Source organism: Melanotaenia boesemani, chromosome 6 (genome assembly GCF_017639745.1).
Source record: "Melanotaenia boesemani isolate fMelBoe1 chromosome 6, fMelBoe1.pri, whole genome shotgun sequence".
Classification (NCBI taxonomy): domain Eukaryota; kingdom Metazoa; phylum Chordata; class Actinopteri; order Atheriniformes; family Melanotaeniidae; genus Melanotaenia; species Melanotaenia boesemani.
Genome location: NC_055687.1, coordinates 17,431,265 through 17,443,423, shown reverse-complemented (window position 1 = coordinate 17,443,423; position 12,159 = coordinate 17,431,265). Strand labels below are relative to the sequence as shown.

Sequence of the window (12,159 nt, the reverse complement as noted above, 5' to 3'; positions counted from 1 at the left end):
TCCTGTTTGACAACACAACTGATCCTTACTCTCAGAAAAATAAAACAGTAAAATATTTACTGATTATCACATCAAGCAAATCTTAAAATGAAAAAGGAAAGATGAGTGAGGAGGTGCAGATAGTCTTTAATCCACATGTAACCGTGTTACAAAGCAGGAGAAGTTACAGCTGGTACTGAATATACAGCCAAAAACTCAAACCAAAAAAAGAATAAATATTCCAGAGATGACAACAAAAGTAAAACAGGATTTCTATCACCACAGCTGAGTAATACTACTGTCCAATAATAAAGGGGCTCCAAGGAGATTTGTTACAGAGGGTAAAACAGTATAACACAAAATCAAGTTGCAATTCAAATCTCAGTTTTACCTATAACTTGAATAAAAAAATGGAAAGAATAAAATCTTTCTAAACAAATAAAATATTTAGTTTGAAGAGGTATATATATATATATATATATATATATATATATATATATGATTAAGTTTCAAGTTTTTTATAGGTCACATGCACATACAAGATGGCAGTGAAATGCAGTCGTATATGCATCAAACTGCTTAAAAATTAGCTGTTTTTGCTTCATGTAATTAACCATTTTGAAGTAGGTTATTATTATGAAAATTGGTTTAATAAATTAAAACAATTACTCGGGTTTTTAAATATTCACACACATTTAATGCAGGAAAAGTTTGTGAACAAACTTTGAAAAAAGTATTTTGACAGTATCATCCATCCTTAGCTGTGTTAAAATGGTGACTAAGCTCACCAGTTCTAGAAATGACATGAAATTCAGATTATCTCATGGTCCCAACCCTGAATGGTACACGCTGGCAGTACATAACATTTGGCAGTGAATGGACTGTTTGTATATTTCACATGGTAAATAAGGGAAAAACAGTAGCACACCAGGAATTGTAGTAAAATGCTTTTCATGCGAGGTAAATCAGAAAAACAACAACAACAAAAAAGTGTTCCATCGACAGGCTCCATATTTTCTTTCAGTCCTTCTGCCTTTTTGGAGAAGTGCTTCAGCACGTATAAATACTTATTCTGCATCTAGCTAAAGAGCCAAAACATTTAATTGTTACAAAGAAGACCAACGTGGCACCTGAGTGTGAGAAATTTCACAGGGCACAAACACATCGGAAACAGCACTGACGTTGACATGTCAGTGCATGTGTTCCTGATTTGATCTGAAATGCTTACAATAACAGGCAGAAAAAGGAAAAGTCCAGACAGAAACATTCTGGATTTACAGAATCACTGGAACAAACCAAAGCACAGAGATGTTATCATGAAATAACAGATACATTTCTAGGAGGCAGAAATACAAATATTATCTGGACTTTAAATTGCTTCTTCAAACATAAGCCAATTTGAATTTTACTATTAATCCTATACATCACTGAGCCCTGATAATGGTACCACAATAGTTATTTTTATCACAATTTGACTCATTTTTCTGTCCTGTATAGGCCACCATATTGAATGTTTTGTTGCTTATGACAAATTTTGGTTTGCCAGTTAAATGACCATTTTTAGCCAGTTTATATGATTATGACTCATCTCACTGTTTTTAAAACACGTCAACCACTTTAGTTTGACTTGAGAGTTGCAAAATGATCATAACGGGACTAAAATGCACACAGCTGAGATGGGTAATCGGCCCACATCCCAGCTTCTACTTTGACTATAAAAGCAAGATTCACTGAGCTCAAACATTCATCTTCCATATCTCCCAATACAAAGTCATTTTATGTAGACAAAACGTCTCCAGTAATTTATAACCAGGATTTACAAGGTACACTTTTATCTGTATTTTTCATAATATCATCAGTTCTCAAAAGAACTGGTCTTGGATCTGTGTGATGTTTCTTGGTACAAGCATGATTATTTGTGATTGTGATGTCTAGGATTTCAAGACTTGAGCAACTCCTTGTGTCCCAAGAAAGGCTTGAACCAGGCATTTTATGTCCCTCTGTTCAGTCTGTTTTCTCTCCAGTTCCCTCTTTTGCATTTTCTGTCTTCTCTCCTTCTCTTTTCTGTTCCTTGTCCCCTCTCCTCCCTTCTCCTTTCCCTCCCTTTAGAGCCCTTCCTACTACTATGCAGGAAATGGCAACGACATGGATGACGAAGTAGATAGACGCCCAGTAGTTGATTGTATCTGAGGCCTCCAGCAGCACGAAGCCCATGCACATGTAGTCATAGGCCCTCATCTTCAAGAACCAGTGAACCCAATCGAAGATATTTTGTCCACGAGGCCCAAGTTTAGCTCTGACGGAGGCTTCCATGGCAGACTCTGCCGCGATGCACAAGGGGATGGTGAGGAAGGAGAGGTAGTAGCCAGCATGTAATCCATGCCAGTAGGCACTGATGAACATGGTCCAACCAGCCCTGCCAGTGAGAAGGAGGAAAAGATAAAGTCTTAGAGAAACATCACATGAAGGTTTTTGTTTTCTGTCATAAGATTTAAGTCTGAAGCAAGATCAGGCTGGTTTATGTACAGTAATAGTCAAACGTTAGATTACATTTAATGGGAAACAACTGAAAATATAACAGCAACTACTTAGGTTTTCAAGAAATAAAAAAAACAAAAAACAAAACTAAAAACAAAAGTTGTATTCAGCAGAAGCAGTATATTTTCTAGAAGCTGAAATTTGGTTTGTGGAGTCATTGCCTGATATGAAGTATTCATTGAGCCAGAAATTTCCATTGCTATCAAAACTCACCACTGAGTCAGTTTTGCATCGGGTGACTTGACAATGAACACTGTATGCTCTCAGGAAGCGTGGTTTATTTTTTATATCGTCCCACACACACAACCCCCTACTGCTGTAAATACTCACTAGAAACCACATGCCCGACTGAAAATAGTCTCATAAATACAAGCTCTACTCACATTTGAGTGATGCGTGCTACAAACTAGTTTGTGACAGTCTTAGAAAGCTATTTCTTCTTTTGAAAGACTAAATTAAACAATTGTCTTTAAAGGTTTTTGTCTTCAGTGGCAACAAACAGAATGGTAAATGAGAGTTTGGATAGTGGTCCATTACTTGTTTTTTTTCTTTTTACAAAATATATGTCAATAAAAACATTCAGACCACAGCCAGCTTCACTCTTTAAAATCTGTAGTCGTAGGGGATTACAGAATTGGCTAGGAATTGTGAGATGTAATACTATTATAACTAAGAGCAGCAGCTTCACTGGTATCTGAGCGGAATATAAATATTTCAGTTCCAACAGAATATGCTTTAAAATCATGAGATTCTTGCTGCTGCAGCATAGATAAAAACTTTAAAACATCCTTGAATAGCTCATATAAAGGCCTTCTATGCCACACACTGACCTAAAAAAACAAACATAAAACAGATCCTGCTGCACATACCTGAGCGTGTAGGACCTGAAGGGGGCGTTGGGGTAGATGTAATGATGCAGCCACCACTGTACTGTCATGTTCCAGTAACGCATGCCGTGTCGGACCTTCACACAGAAGTCTGTGTTGTAACAATCAATATTCTGGATGGTTTTGAAGTCATACTTTTCTTCAGCTGAGGGATCAGCGCTGTTCACAACAAGAAACAAAGATAAACTGGCATAAATAGTATATATCAACAACAAAACATACTAGATGCAGTTTTTAGACAAATTTCTGTTTCACTTTACAGAGGTGCAAATACCTGTACATATGAAGCCTTTTCTCATTAACATAATCCAGTGATCATGTACCTGTAGTTGACAGTAGGTCCTCCTCCAGGTTTAGAAAGTGCCTTTTCTGGATAGCAGCCCAGGCCTGCACTGATGCAGCCTGCCTCAGCTCCACACCACGCAGCAAAGAAACGCATCCTGAAAACAAAAAACACCGCCACCATGTAGAACAACCTGGAAACGACAAACGTAGAGAACAAAAGTTACTTATTCATCTCTATCATACCAAACAAAACAGGTGTACTGTGAAAGAAATATATTTATTAAACCTCATTTGCATCATTTTATACTTATATTCTTAATGTGTACAAGTTTAATTTGACACCTGGACGGAGAACAATGCATGCTTGGTGAAAGACACCGAGCTGCACTGAGGTGTCAAAATAATACCTGCCAAAATAAGAACGACCTTGAAGACAGAACTCGATCTTGTTTACAGCTACACTGTTTGATTTCCGTCCCTCTGCGGGTAAAAGTCTCTACACATCATTCTTTCTCTTCAGAACCTCACCGGACTCCGTGAGGGTCTGTGTGATGTTCTCTTGTACAAGTTTCTATCTCTTACTAATAAACTTTGTCAAACGACATATACTGTACATGATTGTTTTCCCTAGTCTGATTGATTGCTGTACTACGAATGCTGATGATTTTGCTGTTTTATTTAACTGCACATGCACGGGTATATTGGACTCTATTGAGCCATTTGTGACTAGGCGCCCTAAACCTGCGTCCGAACGGTGGTCGGATGATTCCATCTGCACTCTCAGACGCTTGTGCAGGCGTGCAGAGAGACGTTGGAAAAGATGATAGACTCCAGGTCTCTTTGGGTTTATTGAAGGATTGTCTTTCTAACTATCAGTCTGCTGTAAAATCTGCTAAAACGAGCTACATTTCAAACACACAATATGAAAAATGGAATAGTGAATGGATTAAAAATAATAAATTAATAAATTAATAAAGAAAACTGAATATACATGTGATCATTATATGAATATATATGAGTGATTACCATGATTACCTTTTGCAGCAAAATTACTTCCACATGGAAATTTCATTTTTCACATTGATTCCACTTATACCTGGAAGTTGTTCATGAGTTAGGAAGAGTCTAAGAAACTCATTCTTTTCCTGGATTCTGATGGGGGCAACAGACTGCAGGACATTCAATAAAAAATAATTGCTGCTTATATTTTTATTTATTTTAAATTGCAGTACTGGCGTAGATTAATTACATTTTCTGATTATGAAATGATTATACAGCAAATCTACAACAGGCCTGTGATGTATTGGGAAATAATATACCACAAAAAATACCTGAAGAGGATGTTTTCATCCAGGAACTCTGGTGTGCGGACGTAAGCCAGTGGAAAGACAGAGTTGACAGCCAGGAACATAGCACCATAGACTGGGACCAGCTTCAAGCGCTGCAGACAAGGCACCAAACCAGGCAAAGCCAGTGGGCTTGGCTGTCTCAGCCAGTCAATGTATGTTTGGAAGCGGAAAAACGGGCCTTTAGGAGATGGAGTCATGGAATAAAGGATAAAACACAGTGATAAGAAGAGAGGGATCGACGAAATGGACAATCAGGATGTTGTAAGATGCAAAAAGGTACAATGGAGCACAGGGTGGTATAAAACATAGGAGGGTGTTGTTGAATAAGATAAGGGAGTGAAAAAAGAAAAAGAGCAGAGCTGTATGAAGTATAGGCAAATAATACTAAAAACAATATGGACTCACAATGTCGGACAAGTAGCAGAAAGTGAGACAAAGAGAGACATCAGTTAAAATTCATGCAAAACCAAAAGCATTAGCTGCAACAACAACAACAGCACATGGATATTATCACGTAACACACACAAAAATGATGTTTTTATGTTTTTAATCAGTGTCAGAACACACACAACCAACATAATTCAAAGAGGACTTACCGGTCATCATACCGATATAACAGTAACTATAGGACAGAACATCGTAGAATGAGGGTTCCTGGGACAGACCACCAATAGCAGGAGACTGGGCAAAAGAGCTCACATCTTTTTTCTTCTCCGTGTGGAAGCTGTGGACCTCATTGGCTAGACTCACCATCTGAGTTTCAAACAAAATCAGAATCAAATGTCTGAATTTTTGACCACACAAATTTTGTTAGATGGTCTTGGGTGGCTCTACCTTGAGCGTGAGAAGTAGCTGGATGGCGTTGGCAAAAGGTGCCGGCGCTGAGAGATTAAACCGAAAGATCAATCGGAAAATGAGGAGGTAAATAAATGTCCAGCTGAGAGTCAGTGCTGGGGCATGCCTAAAAGAAAGAGAGAAATCCTAAGATATGGGATGTGTTTTTGTCTTTTTTTTTCTTCTTCTTAAAAAGCCTTATACTACATGTCACCTTTACTGCACTTTGCTACCTTACACCCACACAATTTTTTATAAAAAATCATCTTTAAATAGAGTAATTCCTTGTCCACATCAAATACATCATAAAGTGTATATAAGTGTAATTTGGCCTTGTACCATTACAAGCAAACGTCTCTGTGAAATAATATTTCACAACAAAATCATATCAACTATTTTCAGTTTCAGACAAATCCTTGTGATCTTTGTACTAATACTTTGTGTCATACAGAAAAAACAAAAAAAAAAGCCAATAAAAGACAGGGATGTTGATCCCTCACCGCCAGCGGCTCTTGATGATAATCCATGTTCCAATCACCGTCACCAGAGAGTGGAGTGTGTGGATGCCACAGGTGGCGATGGTGATGGCGAGGCCCAGGAGAAGAGCTGCCCCCTGCTTCACTGGCACACCTGAGGTACCAGAAAAACTGAAGTTTAAGCATGAAGCTCAGAGGGGTGGGAAAAGAACCTGACACAGCATGAAAAATGTTAACAAATGATTCAGACAAAAGTGACATGACTTTGGATGAAGGCAGCGTAGAAAGCCTGTTGTTTGTTTGTATTATTCATTTTAAAACTGGAGGAAAACTAAAACCCATGAGTAAGAAGCTTTAATGCAGGACTCATGAGCTGTTCTACATGTAACTAACATACATAATGTGAATTTTTTCCACCACACACCAGCAAAGACTACCACAGCAACTCAAACCCAAGCATGTTAATATTTGTCAGAAATCAATTTTATAATGGTTGCAAATGCATAACTGATGGCCAAAACATACAGTTAGAATCTGTATTAAATGAATGTCTGACCGGTTTGATTTGACAGAAACAATGTTGAATAATATCGATTATATAGAATCTTTAATACAAAAGGCAAGACTGATGAAAACCTTACTATGATTTTACACATCATATGCATAAAAACAAAATTTAGGCAAGATTTTGACTATTTCCACCCTTAGAATGAAAAAAGTCTGGAACACGAAACATAATAAGAGGACATTGGGCCTTTACTAAGTCCCATAATAATCAGCAAAAGAAAACATTTGATGTTTTTATCGTGTACAAAATACTCACTGAGGTAACGAAACAGGAACCCAACAGGGATGGATGCAGCAATAACTGCCAAATACACCACCTCATCTTTAGGCATTGCTCTGCAGACAGGAACCACAGATCAGATTATATCTAAAGACCACACAAGATAAAGCATGACAGATGCAAAAGTGCTGCATTGGAGAAGTTAGTTATATTCCTTCTTATGTTTTTGCAGCAAGTTCACGCAAAAGTGTGAAACTATGTTTAAAAGCTCTTTTAAAAAAATCACGTTAAAGGAGCAAGAGTTTAGATTTTACATTTTACATTCACATTACATTGTCTTTTAACTGATTTATTTATTTTTAACCATTTTACATTTCACGGATAAAACATGCTGTTAAAGTTTGACTTCTTTAATTTCTTTTCTGAAGTCTAACACATGATCATCAATTACTATTCAGCCTATTAATCCTGACTTAAAATATTCAGTTTTATATTTTATATCAAATTAAAATTATTTGTATAGCACATTAAAAAACGAAAGTGCTTTACAAATTATTGGAAGCAAAAGATAAACAATAATAAAACATTTATAACAGCAAATACAGTGGAAATAATGATACAAATAAAAAATAAACAAAACAAATAAAATGTTTAAGAGACTCAAATGAAACACGTAAAACGGTGACTGTAAATACAGACCAGAGCATGTGTGATGGCAAACTACTGTCACATGGTGAATTCCTCCAGGGAGTCTGATTTTCCACTTTAAATCCAAGACTTTATACATATAATTACTGGTGCTTTCACTTAAAACATTCACGTAAACTAAAAACACTTCCTGTTCAACGGTTGTGAAAACTCTCAATATGTGACAACAGGCGAAATACAAAGATTTCCCAATGTTGGCAATTTCCGGTGATGTTAAGTATGAGCATTTTGTGACACTGAACTATTTCACATTTCAGTGTGTAAATATCAACTGAGGCATTCATTAGTAGAAAAATTAGAAAATAAATCAAAGTCAAACCTGAGTACATGTTTTTACAGTCACACCTGAACCCTACTTCCAGAGGTAAGGTTAGCTAGCAGCAACATAAACTGAGAATCAAACGTTCATTTTTCATTGGTTTATTTCAAATTAATGCGCTACTAAACAGCGGGGGTGAGAAAGCTACATAATGTAGGTGTATTGGAAAGGTGTTTAACCGTTAGCAAAGACAATCCAAACTACTCGCGTAAAAAGGGTCGCTATGTGCTAATACTTACATTTATAAAACGTTAATCACCAGGACGAAATAGGCGTTGTCACCGGCTCAACACGCACTGTACATTAAACTAGGGATCATGCAGGTATCCATCCACACGCCACAGACTTCACTTCCTGGTTGATGAAAATATGACGTCAACACGCAGCCATTGCGCCACTGTTAAACGCAAGTACGGGCCAGTACGGACCGTACCATTTTAACCTCGGGTTATCATTTCACAGCCCGGGGTGCATCATTTAGAAGCAAACTTCTTGTGTGTATTCATCATTCACATTTGACTTAGCCAGTATGTGTAAACACTAGGCTAGGTTGTATAATCTCATGTATAACTGTATGTGCCGGTTAAAGGACCACAAACAGCATAATTGTATCAGACTTATCCTGCATTAAGCTCACTCAAAGCTGTGTAGATAGATACTTTATTGATCCCGAGGGAAATTCAAGCATCCAGTAGCATATACATAGGTTAGTACTTGACATTAGGGGTTAGTACTTAAGCATATATAGACTAATTTAAAATTAAATAAAGGCAACGGTAGATAAAGGAGACAAAATGGTAAAAAATATTGTACACTCATTGTAATGAGTGTATGTAATTATTGGCATTCATTTACATTTCACACTGGATTTTATCAAAGTTTTTCCTTCACTAAAAACAGATATGTCTTGGATAAAGTGAATTAACTAAATTATGATCATCAGGACCCACTGCCCTGCACATTTTCCTACTCCATGACCTCAGCAAGTCCTTTGCAAGGTGGTTAATGATGCATTCATTTCAGGCAGTTCTGTTTAAAGTATATCTAGACCAGGGTGTTAAAAGTCAGTTTTCGAAGGCAGCTGTCCTGCAGGTTATAGATGCTTCCTCTTGCAGGAAACCTGAATCAGACTGATGGGTCAAAATGTTTGGGCAGAACTTGACAGAAGAGCCGTTTAATTTGAATCAGGAAAGTTGGATCAGAGACATTTAAAACCTGCAGGATTGCTGCCTTTGAAGACCAGAGCTGTACACTCCTGGTCTAGTCCAGGGCAGGGTAGTGGGTGTGAAGGACCAAGATCGGAAAACACTTAAATATACAGAAAAAAAACATGATATTTTCTTTTGTTGGACCAATAGTTTTTATTAAGAATTTTGACATAACAGGAAGTATGAAAACACTCCCTGGACAACATCCTTCTTAATCCTCCTCTTCATCATCAGCTCCTCCAGCTCCACCTTGACCCTTCTTGGCGTTCTTTCTCTTGACACGTCCTGGGCGTCCACCACCATATGGAGACCTCAGGGAGAAGTCGATGTGCTTCTGGCTGTCCAGACGAACCACAAAGGAGGGGATGTTCACCACCTGCTTGCGCACGCTGCAAAGATAGAAAATGAGGAGGATTTCAGAAATGGTCAAATAGCCCTCACATGTTCTGATTTTTAGAGGTAGAGGTTTAATACAAATGAGTTTTCTTTATCAAAGAAAAACTGAAATCCAATATTCAGATAGGTCAGCAACAACTGACTGCAGGCTTCATTGACGAGGAATTCTTGACACCACAGGAAATCTGAACATTCATCTTAAATCATCAGCCTGAGTGTTTTGGTTCATTAGGATGTTTATTGGTTTTAATCTGTTACCTTGTCTGTACCAGACAAGTTATTAATTTTATTTTATGTATATATGATAACAAATAAATCGGATTCCAATTCCAAACACTTGAGGTGTAGTAAATACTACAAATTGCCCGAGGTGCAATCCCCCATACCTTACCTTACAGCCACAACAGAGCACTGGAACAGTCCGAGCATGTGGCAGCGGGATTGGCTCTGGGCAATGTCTACGGACAAGGTATACGGCTTTGATGCCGAATTGACCTTGCAGAATTATTAAACCTGATCAACAGGGACTGTTACAGGTAGGTGGTCCTCTGATGGAAGAGGAAGCAACAAGGTTCTCATGAGTCCTTCACAATATGGACCCTTCATTATTTAATGCTTCCCCTGAGGTCCTTAAACTTACCGAATGTGCCTCTGGCGGATTAGAACACGGGCATGATGGATGCTTTTGGCAAGTCCAAGTTTGAAGACCTGAGTCTGGAGCCTCCTCTCCAAGAAATCTTCAACCTTCAGACCCAGGATGTAATCCAGCTTCATCTTACCCTCATCCAGCACACCAATCCTCACCAGACGTCTGAGCAAAGCATTACCTGGAAAACCACAGAGCAATTTATACTTCTAAATTCAGGGGTACATGCAGTATAAAGTGAATGCGACAATAATGGCCTCATTGACGAGGAATTCGTGACACCACAGACAAGTCTGACAGTATATATTTAAATCATCGGCCAAAGCAAACTAGTTTAATTTATTCAGTATACCTTCAAACAGACGTTTGGGATCTTTCTCATCCAGAGTGAGCAGCTCTCTGGCAGCTTTACGGATCTTAGCCAAAGTAAACTTAACCCTCCACACCTCACGCTTGTTCCTCAGTCCATACTCGCCTTGAAAGAGATTGAGAACAGTTATCTTCTGCAGGTTAATAAGGGACCAACAAAATGACTTAAGAGGTAATGTGGTAAAGTGATCGCGTTAAAATCTTACCAATGAGTTTCAACTCCTGGTCAAGGCGGGACTTCTCGAAAGGGCGGCGGGGGGTGACATATGTCTTACTGCAAACCCAACTCCTGGCAACGGGCATGGTGGCTTACTGTGCCTGAAATGTAAAGACAAAGATATTAGCCATAGTTGCAGAATGCATTCTTCTACCTACAGTCGCATTAAAAAGAGATCGTCCTCCATTTTGCTAGTTCTAAGACATCCAAGAAGCGTCAAACTCTTAAGAATTTTTTTTTTACTTAACCCCCCCCCCCCCCCCCCCTGCATTCAACAGCTTTGAGCATCTAAAAACAATGTCAATAGTTCAAAATAGCATGAGCCTGTCGACACAAGCCTTTTATAGATACAAAACACTGATTCTTCTTGGATTATGGCTGAATTTAGTTTGATCTCTCAAACAGTGGTACCAATTTTTGCAACATAAGGACAGGCTAACGGTATCATTTCCGTCATGGTTTCAAAAGTCAAACAGACGTAACCAGTGAAACTAAATTATTCAATAACATTGCACCAAAAAGGTTTAACCAAGTGTGTTTTGATTGAATAGCCTATACAGAAATGTGTGAGAAACCCTTCGATTTTGGCCATACGACCAGGCCGCTGCCACACCGCACCACGTTGTTTAATGAAACAAGCTAGCGTTAGCTTAGCAAACTACAATGTCTATTTTTATCATTCAAAGCAAAATATAAGGTAACTGGGCTTTTAGTTTGCGTTGGACTTTATCCTCAATTAACTTTCACTCTTGTAAGATTCCAAATCCAGTCAGTTTGTGCTATCATAAGAATGAAGTCCCTGATCGTACCTGTCTTTCTCAGGCTCGCGTTGTAAAGAGGAAGTTAGACGCGGTTCACGTTGATTTATACGTCGTCCTATATACTACATGTCCCGTCATGCATCTTGACTGCCAAAACGGAAGTGGTCTTTTTTGGGTTGTTGCCCTCTGCTGGTCAAATGTAAAATAGCTGAAAACGCGGAAAGTGGAGCTTCAGCAGTGGTTTTTGATTTGTTTCAACCGGTCTTTGTGTGAGTCATGATTATGCTCCAGATCTTAACAGACCCGCAGCTATATCAGGTGGAATATATGTAGCTTTTGTTCAGTTTTCTGTTTCACATGTGTTCAAAATCTGCTATTTCGCAGAACCCCACATTTAACT

General features: G+C 38.3%; 2 protein-coding genes across 2 annotated transcripts; both read right to left on the bottom strand.

Annotated features, from left to right (window-relative positions):
* Positions 1–106: 106 nt before the first annotated feature.
* mboat7 (membrane bound O-acyltransferase domain containing 7) lies at positions 107–8,538 on the bottom strand. The gene is made up of 9 exons (XM_041988636.1): positions 8,402–8,538; positions 7,172–7,251; positions 6,373–6,502; positions 5,873–5,999; positions 5,635–5,791; positions 5,021–5,216; positions 3,728–3,880; positions 3,387–3,563; positions 107–2,395 (listed from the first exon to the last, which is right to left on the bottom strand). The coding sequence occupies exons 2-9, from the start codon at positions 7,245–7,247 to the stop codon at positions 1,984–1,986; spliced, it is 1,428 nt and encodes a 475-aa protein (XP_041844570.1). The 5' UTR covers positions 7,248–7,251; positions 8,402–8,538; the 3' UTR covers positions 107–1,983.
* A 965-nt stretch (positions 8,539–9,503) lies between these two features.
* Positions 9,504–11,895, bottom strand: rps9 (ribosomal protein S9). Its single transcript, XM_041988630.1, has 5 exons — positions 11,808–11,895; positions 10,988–11,099; positions 10,765–10,887; positions 10,407–10,593; positions 9,504–9,759 (listed from the first exon to the last, which is right to left on the bottom strand). Exons 2-5 carry the CDS (start codon positions 11,082–11,084, stop codon positions 9,582–9,584), a joined length of 585 nt encoding a protein of 194 aa, XP_041844564.1. The 5' UTR covers positions 11,085–11,099; positions 11,808–11,895; the 3' UTR covers positions 9,504–9,581.
* Positions 11,896–12,159: the final 264 nt, after the last annotated feature.